General features: G+C 37.4%; 2 protein-coding genes across 3 annotated transcripts in view; one reads left to right on the forward strand and one right to left on the reverse strand.

Annotated features, from left to right (window-relative positions):
* Positions 1-2,626: 2,626 nt before the first annotated feature.
* On the reverse strand, positions 2,627-5,960 carry LOC146137123 (ketohexokinase-like). The gene is made up of 7 exons (XM_083395841.1): positions 5,768-5,960; positions 5,274-5,411; positions 4,839-4,973; positions 4,708-4,780; positions 4,406-4,555; positions 4,196-4,284; positions 2,627-3,375 (listed from the first exon to the last, which is right to left on the reverse strand). The coding sequence occupies exons 1-7, from the start codon at positions 5,863-5,865 to the stop codon at positions 3,114-3,116; spliced, it is 945 nt and encodes a 314-aa protein (XP_083251967.1). The 5' UTR covers positions 5,866-5,960; the 3' UTR covers positions 2,627-3,113.
* Positions 5,961-12,637: 6,677 nt separating this feature from the next.
* LOC146137124 (dynein axonemal heavy chain 1-like) overlaps positions 12,638-22,674 on the forward strand; it is a 55,106-nt gene continuing 45,069 nt past the window's right edge. Inside the window, exons 1-17 of one of the 2 annotated variants that reach the window (XM_083395535.1) lie at positions 12,638-12,906; positions 13,499-13,594; positions 14,162-14,234; positions 14,628-14,808; positions 15,269-15,558; positions 15,950-16,111; positions 16,443-16,578; positions 16,976-17,098; positions 17,492-17,649; positions 17,994-18,097; positions 18,559-18,669; positions 19,173-19,340; positions 19,545-19,716; positions 20,188-20,392; positions 21,004-21,106; positions 21,528-21,749; positions 22,203-22,405. In XM_083395535.1, coding sequence (XP_083251661.1) covers positions 12,769-12,906; positions 13,499-13,594; positions 14,162-14,234; positions 14,628-14,808; positions 15,269-15,558; positions 15,950-16,111; positions 16,443-16,578; positions 16,976-17,098; positions 17,492-17,649; positions 17,994-18,097; positions 18,559-18,669; positions 19,173-19,340; positions 19,545-19,716; positions 20,188-20,392; positions 21,004-21,106; positions 21,528-21,749; positions 22,203-22,405 — 2,645 coding nt within the window. In that variant the 5' untranslated portion in view covers positions 12,638-12,768. Of the gene's footprint in view, positions 12,907-13,498; positions 13,595-14,161; positions 14,235-14,627; positions 14,809-15,268; positions 15,559-15,949; positions 16,112-16,442; positions 16,579-16,975; positions 17,099-17,491; positions 17,650-17,993; positions 18,098-18,558; positions 18,670-19,172; positions 19,341-19,544; positions 19,717-20,187; positions 20,393-20,834; positions 21,107-21,527; positions 21,750-22,202; positions 22,406-22,674 lie in introns of those variants that run through there. The other variant, XM_083395536.1, reaches the window with a different exon arrangement.

Raw genomic sequence — 22,674 nt, forward strand, 5'->3', positions numbered from 1 at the left:
CTTCTGGAAAACTTTGTTGGTTTCCGGTTTACTCCGACATTGTATTCAGGTCAGATTTAATGCGCGGGAGCCGAGCAAGAAGCGTCCATCAAGTTTACAGCTTCCAGCAGAAGCAGCTATGTAAACTACGGTGGTTTGAGGAGGAAGGAAATGCTTCAATTCCCGCAACCTTTCTACGCCGACACTTACTGGCTGGCTGGTTGCGTTCTACACCAGGATCGCACAACATTTCGCAGGTTACAACAAAATACCACTGCATGTTCTGTCGCTGCCAGGCATGCTTTACTAACGAGGTGTTCTTTCAGCAATTTGTTATTTATTTTGACGACGTTTTGACTTCCTATACCGGGTGTCCTTATCAAAGCCTGAAACATTACTCCACCCAAATAATTCTTTTAATTGACTATTCACGAACAACTTTAACGGTTTGATTGTTGTTTCTAAAGAGTTCTGAGTTTTTTTTAAAACAACTTTTTCGCAATTTAGTTGCAAAGCCGGGATAACACCGCTTGTGTAAGCTGCGGGACTAAGGTACAAATGCAACCGGAAAACGAAAATGTGTTCTTAAGTTGGCTTTAGTTTCAATTTAAGTTCTCGACAAAAAATATTGTGGCAGTGGTTTTACGGCGCATTTAAATAGAGTGCTAATATCACAGTGAATTCAGCAAACTTTTAACCAGTAGCAAGAATCGGATTATGCTTACTTTGTTCTGCTTCAGTATATTGCCCGCAATTCAGCGTTTAAATTGTGCGTAAACATTGTAAAAATCCAACGGTTTTTTTACGGATTTCGCGTGTTTTTATTTCTATTTTCTGGTGGTAACAATCTCAGGTTATGGAGGATTTTGCAATTTTGCGTCAATTTATTGCAATTGACTCGGATTTATTGTAAATTTCGCGGATTTATTTAATTTCGATTTCCTTTGGCGTCAGAAGATTGAAAGTCAACAAAAAAGTCGATTATTCACGTCAAATGCTTTTATAAACAAAGTTCATATCAACTTGTGGTTAATGTTTTAGTGAAGGTAATTTATTCAAACCCGTAAGCATCATTGTTAGGCTCCCCAATAAATATCGCGCTATTGCGTCACAAACGAAATCGCGATTCTGCCGCACAAGTAGCCTGGGGATTCCCCAACACGCTTTTGTGCAACCCGTATGACGTCACTATTGAGTTTGTGGCGTAAGTTGAGCGTGAGATGTTGAAACACTTGAAGCTATAGTTGTTTTGATGAAATGATTAAAGGTAACACATTTTTTGGCGTGATAATAGAAAAAAACGTAGCAGTCCAAAACAAACAAATGACTCCAACTTCTGTAATAACGCTTTCGCATCCAACTTAAAATAGCTGAGCTTTTATTGACACAGCACTAAACGATCGTCTTTCGCAAAATCATTTAATTAGGTTACTAGGTCTAGTTGGGATCACAGAAGTAACCAGCAATAAATTGCCGAAAACGTTGGTTTCAATCAGGTTATGTTAACCTTAGCAATGTTCACTCCCCAAAAGGTGAGAATCCAACGGCAGGTCGGCATTACAATAATGTGCTGATTTGAACACTGTGTGGCTCGGATCCAGCCAACCACAGCCGAGTGCATTAGCGGGAAAATACCGGCGCCAATCGATAGAAAATGACGGCTAACCTTTGTCGGAAGAAAAATACTTTTACGCTCAAATTAACGAAGCAAGCAAAGACCTTTAGATTATTGGCAGCGGTTTAAGGCCCGAAGGAAATTATTCACGGGCGGCGTAACTTGTAAGAGCGCAGAAAAAAAAGTCACGGTAAATGTTTCTTCCCCACAACTTGGTAGCAACATAAACACTCATTCTGAATTGGCCACATAACAATCAACTTTCCGTTCTGTTTGTTTAGTTAGGCTAAGGCTTCTGTATAGAACTTTATAATAAAACAATTGAGATATTGCAAATCCCGATGGAGATAAAACAACCTAAACGTTTCGGTGGTTCCCCTGAGTTGGGATGAATGACGTAACCTAAAGTTAGGGAAATTTTTACGGAAAAAAATGACAAACTTCATTTTAACTAATGAAAGACACATACAAACATATGTGTTTAATAACATCCGTGATCTAGCCCCTCGGAAGTTGCTTTATGACCAACGATTATGGCTTCCGTATCAATAGCAACTTCCGAGGGGCTAGATCACAGATGTTATTAAACACATATGTTTGTGTGTGTCTTTCATTGATTGATACGGACTGATGATCCCCCAGTGTGAAGTTGCTTGTACTAACAAAAATGTGCAAGTATTGGCGCATGGTTGTTTCTCGACTCGCTACTCTCTGAGCCTGCATAGCTCAGTTGGTAGAGCGACGGTCCCGGCTTGACCGGAGGTCGTGAGTTCGAACCTCGCTGCAGGCCAGTTGTTTTTCTGGCTTGCTTTGCTTGCATCATAGATCGACAGATTCGGCGAGTCTGCGATGGCTTTTCGGTGTACTGTTCATTTTAACTAGTTCTGTCACACATGACTGAACTCTATTGCCGCTTTGTTTACTTTCAAATGTTTGGCGCCGACTTTTTCACAAACACAACATCTTCGAAAAGTTTGTTTTTATTAAAAGTTCAAAAACACCGAAGATAAATAATTGCATAGGCATTATGACGTCATAATTACTTGGAATTAAGTCATGCAGGCGCCAAACACGCGATAAAACAAAGGAACGAATAAAGCCTTTGTGACGTAATATTGCATTTCGGCGATTTTCACTTGGGGTGCTATTTTCCAGTAAGAATATTTTTATTTATAAGGTTTGACTTTGACCGGATAACTTGCGAACCTGTATCGCCACCCAGCGGAACTTAGTATGTTCAACAACACCACCTAGCGGAGGATCACGTATACTTTGTTTGCGGGATTTAAACGTTTTCTCACAAATTTCGATTTTGGATCTTCCAAATATATACAAACGTCTGTACGACGGGATAAAAATGTAAAACAAGGAAAATGATTGGGATTAAATGACAAATTTATAAATAGTGGTATTAATTAATTATATTAAACTTAATAACAAAATAATTATAAGGCCTATGAGTAAAAACTAAAAAAAACAATAAATACTAAATACAATTTATTACATAACAATCACAAAATTATTCTTTAAATCCTCGCAAACAAGAATATCCGGAATGACCGACCTTTAACCCCGCAACCTTACAAGCGAACCCCACTGACCCGGGTAAGTCCCTTCCGTGGTACAAGGCGTGGACGGTTCCGGCCAGAAAGGTGTCCCCGGCGCCGAGAGTGTCCACCACCTTGTCAGGGGGGACGGCAGGGGTGGAACCGGAACCACCTTGGGACCCGGAAACCCCGTAAGAAGCCCCCTCTTCACCCCATGGACAAACAATGTAAGCTCTGTGAACAATGGAAACAAGTGTTAAGCTTGCATGAAACAATGTAAATGTTATGAGATGAGCAGATGACCTTAAAGTGGCCACATAGCGCAGTCACAAAAACACAACATGTGCACAGTAATCTAATTTCAGTTTAATGAAGCAAACAGATTGCAGAAAATGTGCGCCTCTTAGTAAGTGTTAAATTAAACAGTTCAGTGATATAACCACAGGGAACGAAGCTTGCATTTGATGCACTTACACAGTAATCCATTTTTTTTACAATACACAGTAATCCATTAAGTATACATTTTACAGGATGAAGTGTAACTAAACACATTCCAAGTTGGCGTGCAGGGTTTTTTATAACACCATTTTTCCACCCTAAATATTGCTAAACACTCACCACACAAGTTGTAACCAACATCTGTTTAATGAACTTACAAATTGCAGGAGACAAGGCAAATTAACAACATAAAAAATCACACTTCTAAATTAACTAGGTTTTATGAGAAAGCAGAAAGGTGCGCGTCAGTTGGCTACAATCTACCACGAGTGGTAGCTGCTCATGATTTGCAAAAATGTGTTATGTAACGTCACAAGGAAGGTCTCTAAAGTCATAATGAAAACAACAAATATGAGTTTTACTTGGTGATAAGTGAAACAACATTCCCCCCCAAAGACTGCTCCTGAAGAAACCCACACCTAGCACATTACAGCTTGCTTTGCAGTGGTTTTGATTAACTCAATATCACATCATCATGCAAGTATCCCTACAAGATGGTTTTTGCGCCTATTTATTGCTATAAGAGCTTGTTAACCTTAGGTAATGTCCAACTTACCCATGTTTTGCCAGTGGTTTGTATTTTTCAATGGCTTCAGGAGCCGATTTGCAGCCGAAATGCTCAACATACTCTTGGCCAATCACAATCTAATCAATATGGAACCACTATTAAGTTCTTTATGTAAAAAAGATAAACAAGCACGGTTTTGACTGCTAAAATATAAGTTGTTTTAATGTGAAATGAAGTTTTCCAGAAATACATTCTTACAAGATCAGCGTGTTTCATCAATCGTTCAAGTCTGGTTCGTCGAATGCTTTCCAGTTCCACAGAAATCATAATTCGATTGTCTTCTTGTTGAGCGTTGTTGTATGCCACCATGTGGTCAATCATAAGAACAACTTCGTTGATGTTTCGACCCTAAAAACAAAACAACCAGCAAATATTTTAAACAAAACCATCATAACATCAAGTATTTTATAGTTTTACGGATTTATGTTATTCGGTGAACCTAACAAAAACAATGTTCTTTCTTGAAAAATAACTGCATTTAAATAGTGATAAATAGATACCTCAAAATGGACCCAGGCATATTCTTCCAGATTTAACTTCTTGAAATCTTTTAAACTAGGTTCGGGCAATCCACTAAGAACATATTGTTTTAGATAATTATATTAACTTGTAGAAATGTTCTAGAACTTACTCATTGTTGTGAAGTATTGTCCTGCTGTCATTTCCTTTGTTCAAAACAATGACAGAGAACGGCAAACTAATATTCTCCTTGAAAAGAATGTGATCCATACAAACTCCAAACTCAGCCATTCGCTTCGTTACAAATCTATAGAAAACAAATACGTATGAAAATGAATTCATAAAACAATTAGCATTATTGTTTGCAATCAAGGTAAAATAATATTAATTTGAGTAATTTTACTTGCTTTTCAGTTTTTTTATGTTTGCTTTTTTTGTATGTAAGCACAGAAAGTAAAAATTGGTTAGGTCACCAAAATTAAGAAAGCGATACAATGGATAACATACATCTAGTATTAGCACCAATGGTTGAAAAGCATCAACACGTTATAATGATTGTATGGAAATATTCTCTGTGCAAGTTTGTTTATACAAATAAATCCTTTACCCTGTCATTAGTTCGGATGTGAAGTCGCTGGTCGACTTCGGTAAACTCCCGAAGAAGTCAACGTTATCTCCGAGCATTCCGAGCACAGCACTCGTGTTCGCCGCGTTTCCTCCTTTCTGCCACTTCACAGAGTCTGTTCTGAAAACATGAATATTTCAAAGCATGAGACAGAAATCTGGTTGGTTGAACAAAAAATTTTCCTTACAGACTTAACAAAATAATAAAGATACTGCAATTAAAGAATTATATATTTAGAAGTAAGGTCATATGTTTTGTATTAAATATTATAAAAAACAAAACTAGAAATTAAAAATTTGGTCAAATAAAGTTTTTTTTTACCTGATTTAAACACAGCATAAAAATCTTAATTTGTAAGCAGCAGTATAATGTTGAAAAAATATTAAAGATTTTAATAAATCAATCAATAAAACACAAATTGTTTAAAAACTAGTTGGCCTTATGGAATTTGTTGTGGTGTGAATTTATTAGGTTACCTGTACAAAGTATTTTCAACAGGAAACGACTTGCACTCAGTGACGACATCAATGCAAATCAAACCAATGCAAAGAATGCGACCTTTACGAACTTTCATCTTTGTAGAACTTTTTACTGGTTTTTAAAGTAACAAATTGACAAATAAATTACCAAGATAACTTTAATATATTTTACCTTTAAATCAACGGTAAAGCAAACGCTATAATCAAACAAAAGATCTGCAATTAATTAGCATCTGATTACATTGATGCAAAACTTTTACACGGATTCTATAATCACCCAAACTGTTGGGAGCGAAATATATCTCGTCACATTCAAGTGTTTGTTTTGGAGCATAATGGTTGGAGGTTGTAGTAAGACGTAATAAGAATATCAAAGCCCATACAGAAGTAGGTATCATTTTGAACGTTTCGAATAACTCTTTATTCATTTTCAACATAGCAAGTGTTTGTTTGTTTTGATTTTTGCAGCATTTTTTGATTTGCAAGGATTTAGGGAAGTCCCCGCAAATGAGACAGATTCTTAAATCCGCATAGGTATGATAATTTTTTTTAATTACACGAGTGACATTCGCAGTAGACCAGCTTACTCTTTATACTAAATACCCAGTTGCAAAATTTTGTGTAAAAGTGATCAACTTGAGTCAGTATAGTTGCTATAAATTGCTTATGACTGTGTTACTGCCAATACATTAGGGCTACCGTATTTTCATAACCCAAAAAGAGGACATTTTTTGCCGGCAAGTCAAACGAAAGTAGAATTGTTACGTTTGAGAAAAGCGTGCCATATCCAAGAATTGCATTCAGCTTCGAAACTAATACGTCCTTTTTTGAAATAAGGATACTTCTGGGGTAGCTCATCAGTAAACAGAGTTTTTCTCTTCGGCATTATAATTTATAGCTTATTTTGCTTTATGGTTGTCTAAATTTAAAGAATAATAAGGACAATACAAGCATCTGCTGAGAACCGCTTGTATGCAATAGATCAGTGGTTTTTAACCTTTTTTCAGCCGCGACCCCCTTTGGTAATCTCCTATGCCTTGCACACCCCCTACGAAAAGCAATTCGCCATTTTCAATTAAATATCACGGAGACAACTTGAAAATAGTAAAGTCTGTTGTCGGTCGCGCAAAGCGCGAAAAAAATGAGTTTAATTGGTTGAATTGGCGCTAAAATATAAATTCAGGAGGTTTTAGCATTAGGCACACAACAAACTGCTCGTGCTCGACACATTGATTTTTATCGAGCTGATTTTGCAAAAGTGTTGTAAGGGCATTTACTCACAGTTGTAAGGCTGTGATGTCGATCGCAAAAATTAAACATTGCGTTATCGTGTTTCAAAAGATGTGACGACACACAATACAACAACAATATTGCAAAACTAATATCGATTCGCGCGAAAAGAGTCCCCCAGTTGCTAACCTGTTATCATATATAAAAATGATAAAAAATAGTTCAAACAGTGGATGATTTTTATCGTTTATCTATAATTTAGCAAAATTGTAATAAAATAGGTCCGTTATACCTTCGATGATATAAAAACATGCAATGGCACTTAAAAGAGACTTTGTGCTAAAAAAGTTAACAAAAGTAGAAACGGAAATTTTTTTGCCGTCGCAATGTTAAAGTTGGCAAAAAACAGAGTTTGTAGCCTACAGCGTTGTAGGAGTGGTATACAACCCAAACGAAACCATTAGAATCATTGCAAAAAAATAAATATTAACTTAGAGCTTGCGCCCCCTAAGAATTGCTTGGCGTCCTTAGGGGGCGCGCTCCCGGTAAAGAACGGCTGTTATAGACTAACTATAGACATATAGTAGCCACTTCGTCATATTGTGTTTACACAGAGAATTTTTGTTTTTAATCGATGTGTCGTAACGGAAAATTTTCAGTAAAAATCTATGGCCTAAATTCTTTGCAATCCTTTAAATGTTTGCGTTACTCCTTGCAGCCAATGTGCAAACGATAAGCGGAAAGTTTTCGGTAAAATTCCGTTACGTAGATTTCTTGCAACCACATGCTAATGCTTGCGATATCCTTGCAGCGAATTGCAAAAATTCAAATTGCTGACACCAATTTTTATGCGTCAAGGTATTTACATCCGTTTTTTTGTATATGTTTCAAAACACCGCGGTCTGAACATTAGTCGGTTTCCCCGGTCGTGTGATTTTCAAACTGTTGACATTTAACTGGAGTCAGAAGCTGTTTCGCAATCGCATTTTGACGTAAAAATTGTATGTTTCGCGTCAGAAATAAGTGTGAAAAAGGCTTGAGACCACGCCTTGTTATCACATGATATTTTGTTAAGTATTATAAGAATTAATGACGTAAATCTTTCTTTGTTCGCAGAAATTTTCTTAACTGATTCTCGTCTATAAATAGCGTGTCCAATCAATATAAAATGGAGAGGCTTTTACAGCTTTGACTGAAGACAGCAAAATTGACTGTTCATGTATCTGAACTAAAGAAAAGAATTGGACCTGAATGGCCTCACGAAGACAGGCCATCTCAAATCTTGTAGGAGTGTGGTCGATTCATCTTGGCAATTATATAAATGAAGACTCATTAATCAGACCCACCCCCTCAGACATAAGAAACAAGACCATACAGTAACACTGTAAGAAATAAGACCATACAGTAACGGCATGTTTCATGGCTACAGTATTTCTTTGGAAATAAATATAATGTCTCGCCTAAAAGTCTTATTAAAAGTGTACGCAACGAACTCGAAATGCTAAAAAAGAGGACATTTGGGCATTTTTGAGCGTCCTCGGAGGACCATTTAGTTTTCTTCAAAAAAGAGGACAAATCCTCCTAAAAGAGGACATATGGTAGGCCTACAATAAATGCAATTTTACAGCTTACAGAAATCTTTAACTTTCAATTAGGGTTCCTCTCCGGGAATGTTTCGACGGGAAATTCCCAGGATTTCCCGTCGAATTAACAATCCCGAATCCCCGGAATTTTTTTTTATAATCCCTGGGGATTCGGCAACATAGCAAAACTTAAAAAAAAAATTGGCGTTTTTGACTAATATAAAGAAAAAATAGGGCGCTCCTTCACTTCTGCACGTAGAAAGTTATGTAAAAAAAAACGGTCTACAAATACCGCATACCATAACTCACATTATTTGCATTGGGGTGCGGATTCGCGTTTGAATGAGGGTGGGTCAGGTGTTATTATTAATAATAATTATAATAACACTTGATCCGCCCTCAACCAAACGCTAACCCGCATCTTAACCCAAATATTGTGCGTTATGGTATGCGGTATTTTTTTTGTTTTTTTGCATAAATTTCTACGTGGAGAAGTGCAGGAGCGCCAAAAATAGTACCAACTATGTTAACGTCATTGCCTGTTGCTTTATTGGCGCTTACCAATGGAAAAAACTTAATTAAATTTATTCTAACTAATAAAATGCGCCCTGCATGCGCTGTTTTTTAATTAAAACTAAGAAGGGTGCTGACTTTAATACGAGAAGGTCTTGTAAGATGGCAGAAGCAATACTACACCACATAAATGAGCTTAATTAAATGTTTGGAGCTAATATAAAGTAATTTCAAACGTCTTAATGACGTAATTTTATGTATAATTTTTTCGTCGGGATTCCCGTCAGGAAAGTAACCCTAACCCTAACCCTAGTTTAGCTAAAATGCCCCCAAGCGTCACAGTACTGACTGTGTCATCAGTAAGAAAATCGGGTTAGGGTTAGAACTGTGTGGGTTTTGACCACAATGAAAGAATATGTATTGCAAACCAACAAACGACAAACAGTACTTACAGGTACTTACGATATACGTACAATACTTAACCTCCGTAACGTAGGCGATCTGACTCCAGAAGTGAACAGTGAGACTGCTCGTTTTTGGTATAAAATGAAATCCCTTATATACTTTATACCAGATGGGGTTAATTAAATTTCATAACAATGCGGTTCTGCCACGCGAAGAAAAACAGGAAATTCTAAGCAATTTACGAAACACGAGTATAGCAATATGTTGACAGTTTGATGAATTCACACAGGCTGGTGTGACGACGTCACAATCCAACAAATTATTTCAATTGAATGACAGGAGTTTCAACCAGGTAACAATATGGAGCGCAACCAACTGCAAACCTCTATATTTGGCACAAGACAACAAAGCCGCAAAAACAAGTGATCTGTGCTTATTGTGTGGCGGAAATTACGCTCAACGTTCAGCATAAATTTTGGACAAAACAATGCAACTTTACAATCCGGTGGTTTTCGCGTAAAACTGTAATAGTACGCGGAAAATACTGTGGCATTGTGTTCATTGTAAACTGACTAGAATATGGTAAACAATTCAAAACATTGACAAATAAATGGCTTGTTGCTTGTATAAATCTTAACGCTGTTGCAAGCAAATGCTGCTACAAGGGAGAAAAGAAAACAGATAAACGTGGATATAAAGACCTACAGTAATGTTTATGAGTTTTTTAAATGTTACCGGATCGTCTCAATATCCCCATATTAATCGAATAAAAGTTTCGGTAATATCGAATTGGAACCGAAAAAAATATATATATTATACCTAGAAAAATAAAATAGTGAATGATAGTATTTGATTCAATAAATATCTACACGTTATGAACATAACAGATTGCCGTTAAGGTCAAATTTGCTCATTGTTTAGAATTCCACAAATTGACGCTTATAAACTAAATGCTTAAAAGACATATTTGAAATATTTCATACAAAGTATTGGCTTAATATTTATAATAGTTATGAATCCCCAATAAAAAAAATCAACACTTGTATAAATTGTCACTAGAGGCGCTCAAGCTCCTTTCTTGTTGTTATGGCAACATGGGGCAGATATTTCAAGGTTGTTTGTTTTAAAAAGTTTTCTTAGATTTTTTGCGAATAAATGCTCAATTTACATATATGCGAATAAAATTTCGCGGCGCTGGTCTAGAATCCTACCACAGTTATGAAATCAACGCACAAAATTGAGTTAGGTTGCGGGTTAGCGTTTGGGTGTAGGTGGGTCAAGTATTATTATATTCTTTATTTAATAATAATACTTGACCCACCTTAACCCAAACGCTAACCCGCACCCTAACTCAAATAATGCGCGTTGTGGTAGGATTCTAAACCAGCGCCAATTTCGCTTATAATAGGTTATTAGGGTGTTTGTCGCTATTTTCGTGTGATTTAAAGATCCAAGTACAGTAGCACATTCTTAATAAATTGAAGAAAAATATATTATGAATATTTATATGGGCCGAAAATTTATTTTCGGGACATATCTTGTTTTTGCCGTTATTCTTTTTTGGTTTCCTATGGTTTCCTATGGTATGTTTTAGACCGATTTTTGTCCGAAGCTTTATAGAAAAAGTAGACATCGTAGAACCTTCAAATTTTCAGACATGGCGTAGAGTGGTATGTAGGTGCTTTGTAAAAGTTTATGAGGCTGCACCCCCAGGGGACTTTGCTTGGGGGGTAAAAACCTGAAATATTGCGTTTTAGCACTTTGTAGCTAACAACTGCCATCTAGCAGCAGAAAAACTTTCATACAGAATTCGTTCATATTCGCTTGCTTTGTCCAGCTTGTGAAGTGACGAAGCGACTGACCGCCTGCTGCGCTTTATTGTTCCGCGCGTGAGACTTTCATTGTGCGAAGTGGCACGTCCTAAACTGGGCTCGTGCGACTTGCATTTTAAAACGAGGCTTCTCTTTAGTAAAATTACTTAATGCTGTTAAGAAACAACTTATTTTACCGCCGCAAATTTAAATGCGAAATCTGGTGGCAATTCTAATCCAACATATCAACACCAGGCCTACACAACTTAAAATTGTGTGCTGATATGTTGGATTGGAGTAACATACTATACAGGTGCAAATAGCAAATATTCTCCAAATACGATTTTTTCCAATATTCTCCAAATCATATTTCATCGTATTGTCGCGGTAATTCACAAAGAGGTAAGGCCGTGAATAAAGTTTCACCCACCGTACAATTAATGGAGGGAAGCATTGCGAGTAGAGATGTTCAAAGCAGAATATCGGCGACTCATTTATAATGCTTGCTTTCAATGCGGCGTTAGCTTTTTTTCGGGCGACCAATTACTTCGCGATAAGCTTCGCCTAATAATTAAGTGTCAATAGCATGTATTTACCGCCGCAAGTTTAAATGCGAAATCTTAAGGCAGTCTACGCCTCTCTGTTAGCACCTGTCGTGCATCTTGCTCCAACCAGCATACTACCAACATCAGGCCTAAACATCTAGCAAAACTTTCGATTTAATAGTTTGCGTATTGAAAACATAATAGTGTTTTTCATATTGTTTAAAACTACAGATTTAAAGCCTGTTTTAACAGTGATTGCTTGGCCCAAGCCATGGTAAAAAATTACCGAGTAAAAGTTTGCAAAAGTATAGCAAATCATAGGCGTTAAACCATTTTTAGTCTTTAAGAGAATAATAATAATATATTTTCAAAATTTAATAAAATGACCATACGCATTATATACGTAAATTCTATTTATCAAATATATGTTTCGATCATTCCCCAAATTCTACGCCATATTTGAACCCCTTTCGCATCAAAGGCATAAGTTAAGTGGGGAAGTTTTCGGCCCATATCTGTTTTTGCTTGCAGAAACAAGTTAAGGAAAATGAAAAACAAAATATATAATATAAAGTACACAATACAAAATATTAAAAAAAAATAAATAAATAAATAAAATAAAATAAAAAAAATAAAATAAAGTAAAAATTGAAAATAAACACTAAGCCCTGAAAATATACCCCCTGACAAAATATACAACAACTGCACCCCCGTCTAGTTTAAGTTTATAATTGCATTTCCTAAATGCAAACTTTTGGTTGAGAACCTATTTAAAAAAACCTATGAAACATCGCAGAAAATTTGATTTGCTGTATTTCTTATTGAAAAACAATACTGTAACATAAGATTTTAATTGCAATTTTACATAAATTAGGTTACAAAGCTATAAACAGTTGTCAAAAAGTGCAACTATGAGTGGTTACCCAAATAGTCATGATTATTTGGGTAGTCCCGGCCAAAAAGAGCCAAAGCCTCCGAGGACTTCGTTAAGCAGAAGAAGAATGGTAACATCGCCACAGATGTCTCAGATGAGTTTGAGATCGAAACATGTGAGTGTTTGGTGGCCAGTCTGGAAAGTATGGCAGATCTTGACAAGATCTTGCGGGTGCACGGCCGAAAAAATCCGGGTGACCGGGTGTAACAAGCGTAAAAAAAGTACACCTCGGGTGCACTTTATGATTTTCCAAAGCACTGTATTGCATACATTGCACTATAAACGTATGCTGTACAAGCGTTTTACAAATTTGGGTGCAGTTTAACTTTTTTCAGGGTGCACTTTTGAAAGGTTGAAATAAAACTTGCGGGTGCACTTGCCATACTTTCCACAGTTGTTTGGTGGTAAATCTGATATTGTCCACTTATAGTTTTATAAGTATTTGTATTACTATATTTGTTAATTTTTTTCCTAAAATGGCATTGTGTTTATCCAAAGGTACAATTTTTCGTTTTACAAACATGATTGTGGGGTTATTCGAAATATATTTTTGCCTATATTTAAAAAAAACATATTTTCCATGAGACAAACATACAGTGTATTTTAAATGTCTGTCAAGTGTTTTGTTTGATTTTATAGAAAGTAATACTCTTTAACATATACCTGCTTCTTAAACATCGGTTAGCAAACTAATTGTGTAATTTTAGACGATGATGGAAAATTCTGTTCCAAAGCAGCCGACTTTGTGTCAGCGAGGTTATTATTCAGATGTTGTTAACCCTGGAGCTTCCGATAGTCTTGGCGTAAGTTTTTGACGAATATTTTGCAAAGCATAAATTTATAGGAATGCTGTGAATTTTAAACCTTAAAATTAGTTCAAAAACCAGCATCTACCATATTTTTAGTGGTTTCATGCAAAGCATTACCCCCTTATTTTTGCATGTTTATATTTTTTTTATACCACATGATAATAGTTAACTGCTGTTGTCTATTCACTAAGTTTATTTTGTAAATCCAAAGTTTAAAAGTATTCCAGTCCTATCATTTATATAATAACGTTCATTTTATATAATCTAAACAATTTGAACAAAAGTTAAAGAAGTTATCACAGCTATAAACAAATTAACATTTTAAATCCATGGAGTTGTAATGTTTTATGAATATATTTATATTTGCTAGACAAATGTACTAACTAAACTGACATTTTTAATAAAACAACGTGTTACGAATTAACCCTACTATACATACATAATACATGCGTTTGTATTAATAAAATTTATTCCATTTCATTCAATGTGCAAAGTTGTATTGTTGCTTTGGAAGCAAGAAACCTTATTGATTTCTTGAAACCAAACCTTATGTTGCTTTAGGATTTGATGAATGGGCCTGAAGTTGATCAAGACCTACTTTATAAAAGCCTTAAGAAAGAACATTTGCCATCAGGTAAAAAATTCAAGAACTTTGACTGACACTTATAACTTCAATAAAAAAATATTTAGAACCTTATTTAGTATCAGCAAAGCATTAATCGGAAAATCTAAAATTATACAACTTTGTAAATATGTTTTGTATATTTTAAATAAACAATTTGCTTAAAGTATTAAAATAATTTATTTCTGACTAGATTCAAAATTTTGGCCCCAAACAAGGCACATTGGCTTTAAAATAAAATATGGATATTTGGATACCCGCTTAACAACTACTTAATAATTTACTTCAGAAAAATGAAGGTGCAATTATTTATCTAAATAAAAACTATGGTGTGTTACCTTACATACAAATAACACCATATTATTTATGTACCAATTTGAAATAAATTTCTATTTATTTGTTCAGTGTCAACGTTTGAGGCCCCAGATAATGCAACGTTCAACTCAATATTGAAGACGCAGGACTTTGGTCCAACCACAGAGCTGACGACGAAGACAGACTTCTCGAGCAACGCTTGGCAACCCAAAGTACAGACACCTTACTATGTTCCACCGGGGGACGTGCCTAGGAAGATTGAGATTGAGAGGTAAAAAAACTAGTTAAACAATTGTAAAACCACCAACACAAACATAGGTGTATATATGAATTATGCATAGTTCCCTTTCATTTCAGTAGAAAAGCACTTATCACAACAATTGTAGATAAAATCTCCTTAAACTTTTGCGAGCAGGGTTCAGTATTAAAGAGGTAAAGACCAACTAATGAGAGATTATATTTTACTCCGTTGATTAACCACAATTTTACAGACCTAAAGTAGCTGTAATACTGATTTGTAAAGCTAGCGGACTGAGGCTTTGGTTTGCATTAAAAACACAAATGTTAAACTGTTATTAAAACCTATACGTGTATAATAATGTAAACCAGATATAGTACGTTATTTACTGCTGTACATACATATGGAAAATGTACACAATGTGCTTAACATTTTGTTAAATGTGCCACTTCACTGAAATGTACCGACCATATAATGTTCTTACCACACACAGGGGTAAGCGAGTATATGCTCGTCAGCGTCTTACACACCTCCTTACACTGGAAGGTGTGGACAGCAACAAGCTGATGCCGCGGTACGTTCCTGATGACCACAAGGTCCAGCTCAACAAGTCCCCTGACCCAGCCCCCTTCCCACCCTTCCTACCCCTCGAGATATTCGACAACAGCGAGTACGACTGCCGAACCCCCCAAGAATGGCTTTATCTTGGGGCGGAAACCGGTTCAAACCTGCGAAAACCGGTTCCGGGGAAGGCTTTGCTCCCAAACGACGACAACCCAAAAAGTAGGTGGTGAATATTGCAGGATTACCAAAACCCATAAAGAAATAGGTAACATATTTATTTATGTTTCAACAACTTAAAGTCTACACATGTAGCGTGATTTTTCTTATTTTTGATGCTTTATATCTTTTTTATTAAAGTTAGCCTTTTCAAATCAATTCAATTTGTAAAACATACTATAATTCCTCAGCTTGTATGAAACACAATAGCAAATGTTTCAAGTTTTGACGCTGTTTGTAGAGTATATTATAGCATAACATAAGTAGTTTAAGGTATTTGTTTTTAATATTCTTACAGATATGGCATCTGTTTATAATTAAAGCCTTTCCATAACAAAATTAAGTAATAATAAGATAAAAAGCAGCATGTTTGTTTTTTATGTTCGTTGCCCAGTTGACCCGAAGGACCCGAGCCTTACTTACAAGTGGGTTAACGTTGGGGTTATCGATTACGACCAAGAAGCACAATTGTGGCTGGTTCAGAAGGTCGACGATCAAGGTCGAATATTGGACACTAGAGGGCACCCCGTCGTCAATGGGGGGATTTCCCGAACAGGTGAAAACAAACAAGTAGTTGAAGTTTTAATTAAGTGGTTTAAAACAGGGGGTGTGTAAAATGTTGTAGGGTTTCGCGGGTGAACAGGAAGTTAACGGTGTTTTTAGAAAACTGTTTTATTTTAATGCGGCGGCATAACTGGGTTTAAAGTTCGCTAGTCTATACAAATAAGGTTTAGTTCCCGAACCTCAGGTTAGTTTTACGAATACTGGGGTTATCTATAAACTTGGAAATGATTAAAAAGAGGCCCTTGACTAATTTGCATAGTTTATACTGATCTACCATGGCATGCATATCTTAGTGTTATTAACCGGTTGGTGTATGTGTGAAGGTTCTCGTCTGTCGGTTCCACAGCAGCACTGGATACCTCGGGTCCGACTCATGTTCAGGGCCGAAGATGCAGTTGTGTTCGCACACAGAGTGGCCGAAGCTTACCGACAACGCAAGAAAACTGAGGGACTCATCAGGTTTGTTCGTCTGAAAATAACTTACTAAGGTCCATACTGCGTAATATAATCAAAAAATAAGGTTACATTAAATACCCTCAAAATTAGTTGCCCAAAACATTATAATTTATATTTACTTAAAGTTTATAAACCTCATCCTTCGAAGTGGTTCATACAACAAATATCTCGTAGTGCCCACTGACTAAACTTGTTGTAATGTCACTATACTTTCCGTAGGCCATTTGACTCCATTCAATTTTAGCGTTGCAAAAAAGCTGTTGCTGTTTATACGACGGTTGATCAGCTCATCTGCTAGCAACCTGTATTGGCTTAACTTTCAAACGTTCTAAAGTTTTTTAAGGCTAGCTTTCCTCACCTAGCACGATGTTAACCCGTTTACGTTGTTTACATTGCTTAGATACAACCTCTACATCGACTGCATGCCTCTGGACCATCACGTGATCTCACTAGAGCCCGAGTCCTTTTCACGGATGAGTAACTTCGCCCTGAGCACACCAGGATTACGAAGCGACGAACCAGCGTGAGTGTTTGTGATTTACTATCAAATGTAAAGTGAAATACAGACGGCACGAATAATGGCGGTTTTCACTTGTGGGTGTATGCGTTGTTGTTTCACCTCTAATATACCTGCCCTGAATAATCCAGAGTTCAAGAGACACGATATTACAACCGCACGCTTCCGTTGGCCTAAAGTGTTTTTTGAACTTTAGATCAACCGTGGAAAGCAGTATTTTGTAGAATTTACCAACATTTTCCTGAACTTTTGGGGGAAGGTATTTGTTGGGGAAAAAAAAACATGTATTTTAAAAGAAAAAAGGGGATTTAGTACTCAATGCGACCTCACATCACATTGGGGCACGTAACATGACGTCATACCCCCCTGATATTATTCCCCCTACTTTTTATCTTGCAGAGTTCTAAGAAGTGTTGAGGTGCTGGAGCGACAAGTTGGAATCGACTTTAAGCGAGCAATGAACAAACTAACCTTCGACAACGTCATCACTGCGTCACCAAAATCATTTGCTTACGTCACCAAACCGGAAGCAGGGTCAGAGGTCACCATGTCTTCAGGTAAGTTCGTCTTTTTGGTAATTCACAGAGTTGGAAATGTTGCCGAGTGAACAGTTTAACTATACAATGATGACACAACATGAATGAATGCGAAATATTTTTTTCAATTTAGTGAAAACTGGCATATTTTGGGCAGTGACTTAATTAGGAAAACCTCCTGAGTTAAAGGCCAAACCAGTAGAGTGTTTACAATAGTTGGCCAGCACGACATTACCATACAAGCATTATACGATCCTTGATGCACTTGCACTTAATGTGTCCCACTGGTTCTCCCACAAATCCACAAAGATTAGTGATATAACTACTCCTGTTGTTTCAATTGTTACCACCTCGTTCCATTGCAGCTCCCCCCGACGACATCCCTGTGTACGACTTCGAGGAACAGCGAGATAGTTTCGCTTTCAACGCACTTTGGACGAGAGTTGAAGCGATCGTGGCTTCAGGGAAGGTAAAACATTATCACCAACTAACCGATGCTGGAGTGTGTGCTTGAACTACTAGCTGACAGTTTGTGCTCTTTATAAATTGTTTCGACATAAAAGCATAAATATTGTACTGTAGCCATTAGTTGAAACTGCACAGAATTATTAAATTGGGTGTTCCTAAAAAGCCTCCAAGTTGACATAACAATCTTTCACTAACCTACAGAAAATGTAAAGAAATTTGTCCCGTAAGGATTCAAACAGCATGAACCAAGGATAAAGTGAAAGTTAGCAACAGTCTGCTGAAGCTCTTAACTATCAAATATAAGCAGTGAGCATCCATAGAATCGCCTTCAAGTGTTTATCTGCCCTAGCTCACCACACTTATGTTTTATAACCTTACATCCCCTCCTTTTAACACTTGTACTTTCAGCTGTATTGATAACCTTACATCCCCGCAATGTTGTACTTATACTTGTACCTTCAGGTGCACAGCGAATGCAACAAAGTGAAGACGATGTCGCTCTTCAACACAACTCTCACCAAAAGCATGAAACTCGAGGAGTTTGAACAAACTCAGTCGCAAGCTTACACACAGGTCGGTTTACCATAAACACATACACATGCACGAACACACAGGCACGCACACACACGCACGTGCACACGTGCTTTGTTGCCTACGTAGATAGCTTGGAGGAATGGTAACACTAGTCATTGTACATTGCTTACTACAAACACCTTGGTTACCACTCATTGCTTTAGCAAATTAGAATACTGAAAAGCGATTAGCTGCAATTTTAATTTTGACTACAAAGATTCATTAGTGACAGCCATATTGTTTATAACATTATCTTATCGTTTGTAAAAACTGCAGTGATGTATCTTGTAAAAATGCGTTTCTCCTACTAGTGGATCTGCCGCCGTACTCCATACTTCGTTATGTGTCAATTGCTTTGAAGAAGGATCCCAACATATCCAATCAATGCTTAAAAGTATACAACGCACAGTCCATATACATTTCGCTTAAATCGTCCCTAGCAACTTGGTTTTACATTAAGCATTTAACATCCCCAATAAGTATAAGTTCCCCACAACCCCCAGGTTCAGTTGTTCCTCCGCGACTCTTGGATCTCCACTCTGCGAGCTGTTGTTCGTGGAAGTTTCCAGTATGTTGGCAAGGGATGGTTCAACATGTACGAGACGAACTGGGAGGTGTACAGGATATCAAAACTCAAGAAGTACATGGAGAAAGTCAAGTTCATCATGCAGGTTAAACATTCTGCTTACTCAGATGTGGTAGACACTAACTAAATAAACATTTAATAAATATTAATTATACAAAGGGTTCTCTTGGGACAGTGGCCATGTATTTAAAGTTTTCATGACGCCTATTCTTTAGCAATGATTCCATTTGTAAATGACAGTGTATTTGCAATGGCATGTGCCTCAGCATCTTCTGTCGTGTTGTTGTAGGACTCGCTTCGTTACCTCGTGCAAGATTCGCTCGCAAACTTCACGAACATGATCTCGGATGCTTGCCACCAGGTGGTGCACTGCGACGACGACATGGTGTGGGAGAATTCCCTACTCGTGTCAAACTACAAACCAAAGAAGAATCCACTTTTCGTCATCGAATTGATCATGGGTGGGTAGAGCAGATATATACCAACGTAAATAACATAGCGCGTAAGTGAGCAACTGAAGCGTTCATATACAAATGTGTCTTCTGTGACCAAGCCTTCCTGGAGTCGTACTGGCCAAAGAAAATAACATGGACGTAATTGATTTAAAATTAGGTAAACCTTTAGCAATATACAAGATATTTACTGTTTCATTTTTTTCTTACAACTAAAGCTTTTATGTTATACTTTACTGAAATTGACTGAATAATGGAATATTTTGACATATTATTTGCAAATTTGACATATTATTTGCAAGTGGTTTTCCAAAACTTTAGCTGAATATTTAGTAATTGATGTAAACCAGTTATTTGTCTATTCAAAACTGCTATCTTATAAAACGCCAAAAGTAAAAGAAATACTTTTGCTGTGGATTAGTCGCTCAACACAACCTTTAATGACGTCACACTACAACTTTTAATGACGTTGTCCGGTAGATGGCAGCAGCGTGCACTACAGCACCCCCCTGGCGAATTTTGAACCCTCCTTGGTCGGTTTGTTCGACAAAGCGATCGCATCAACGCAACATGTTCCTCAGCTGGAGAGGTTTGTCCTGGAGGAACTCTTCTGGAGAGGATCTTCGCTCCTAGAGTCCGTCGGAGCTCACGAACCTCCAGTGGAAGCGCTCAGGAGGACTATTGTGTGAGTTTGTCTTGGGATGAGTGAGTCATTGTATTACTAAGTCATCTAGTCTTGTCAGGCGGTCCCTGTATAGCCGAGGTCGTGAGTTCGAATCTCACCATTAGCTAGTTGCTGTTCTAGGCTGGCTTTGCTGGTATTATGATTCTGATTTGGATGGCTAATTTTAGTGATAACCTTAGGGAAGGCATCTGCTGTATAACTATAGTATGCTGTATTCCAGACCTGGGCAAACCACAGCTCCCCAAGTAATTTGATTTAGCCCGTTGCTTATTTTCCGTAAAACTTTTTCAACTAAAAACAAGTTATACAGTTATTTATTTGATTTTAGGATATTGTAATGAATAAATTGCACTTGTAGGACAACCACAAAATTATTACTCTGGCCAGCTTTTAAAACAATGTTTTATGCAGCTTTTTTAAAAGAATTACAATTTTATTTTAGGTGCTTATAATAGCCTGCCAACCAAAACTTTTCTCTTTGTCTCGCCGCCAGCCAAAAGTAATTCCCTGCCATGGTCGTTGGACTCGACTGCCACCATGCAGCGGTTGTTGAAGCTGACCGGCGTCCACGAGGTGGCGTGCGTACCCCTGTTAATGTGTTGTGTTTGTAGGAACGCGGTGCGCAAAGCGATCGTACCTATGCGAGCTTATGCCAAGCAATACGAGCAACACTTGGAACTACACAGCCTCGACGTCGACCAGTACATCAAGCAAGTTAATGTTTGCTACACAACCAACACGAGTTATTACGCTATTCGTCATATGTTGTTTGATGCCAAACTAAGCGGATCCTATGTGTTTTGAAATATGCAGTTTTTACTTAATTAATCAAGTTCTTGCCAAGGATAGATAGTTTTTTACTCATTAATCTCATATAACAAAAGTACAAACTTGAGCCTAAATTTAATGAAATAATTGGTTGAAATCAAGGAAGGTTGCTACTCTATCAGGTTAAACGCACTTCACACCTTTCAAACGTGTTCGTTTATGACTAGTTTGCAACCAATATCCCTTTAACCCTTTCGCTTTCAACTTGAAACCCTAGAGGAAGTTTCAAGAACCTAATCTTTTTGCTTTAAATGTACCGCGTTTAACGCTCAAGCACTCACACAGTGTTGTTTCCCACTGTAGGGAGTTTGACGCGCAGGAGCATACAGCAGCGCAGGTGAAGGCCGAGGTTGACATGCATCTGCTTGAGAAGGGCCGGCTTGAAGCGAGCATGCCTTCATCTATTGTGGTCGGTGCCTTCTGGATCGGGACGGAGAACGTGAGGCAGAACCTCGCTAAGAAAAGGAAAGCGCTGGCGAACGCGGTGCTAGAACTGCTAGCCAAGAAGCTCAGGTCACAAGCCGATGAGGTGAGCTGCTTTGCACGAATTATTGACTCTCTAATTTAGTATTTCGAACAATTAATTTAAATTGGTGGCTGAATACGACTCGTCTGACAATAGATTCTCTGGAACTCCTTTTTGGTGTAATTTGTTGCCTGGCCTGTAATGGTTAGCCATAGTACTTAAAATAAGAAGTTGGATTAGCGCAAAAAAAAAAGAAAAGCTATAGAATCTCGTTAGCTTTTACAAGTCTTATGCTGCTTTGTTGCCGTTCCTTTTTATCTAAAGATATTTTCTAAAGGAGTTGAACCACTCTTATTTTTGCTTGTTATGTCCCTAATACCCCTACTTTACTTCTAATATCGCCTACTTTACATTAGGCATACAAAGACCCCCTAATGCCCCCATTTACCCATGGGCTTGCGACGAGTGAGACCTATAAAACCCCACGCTCAACCCTTACCTCACACTTTACCCCAGGCTTGCGAGGAATGCAAGGCGATCAGCCGCAAGTTGTTTGAGAAGCCGAACACGATAGAGGAGCTGACTGAGATGCGCGATTGGATGAAGGGAGTCCCTGAGCAGCTGATGCAGCATCAGGAGATCATCGACCGAGCTATGGTTGATTACGAGCTCATCGAGGAGTTCTACTACAACCTCGCTCAAGATGACTTCAACGCAAAGTAAGATTACTCCAAGCTTAGGAGAATAAGTCTTTTGCTGCTAGTAGCTACGAGAAAATATTGCAGCACCTTAAAGGCAAACTATTGAAGCCGCCTCAACACTTTTAGAACAGCATATTGTATTTTGCCAAAACTTTTAGCCTTAAGATTGTCGCAAAAGATTTTTTAAGGACAGTCCTATATTTGCATAGGGAAACAATTTTCTTATTTGCGTAAACAATCTAAAATGTACTAAATAATTACGACTTCCCTTAATCGCATAATGCTTC

Source organism: Ascidiella aspersa, chromosome 8 (assembly GCF_963924565.1).
Source record: "Ascidiella aspersa chromosome 8, kaAscAspe10.2, whole genome shotgun sequence".
Classification (NCBI taxonomy): domain Eukaryota; kingdom Metazoa; phylum Chordata; class Ascidiacea; order Phlebobranchia; family Ascidiidae; genus Ascidiella; species Ascidiella aspersa.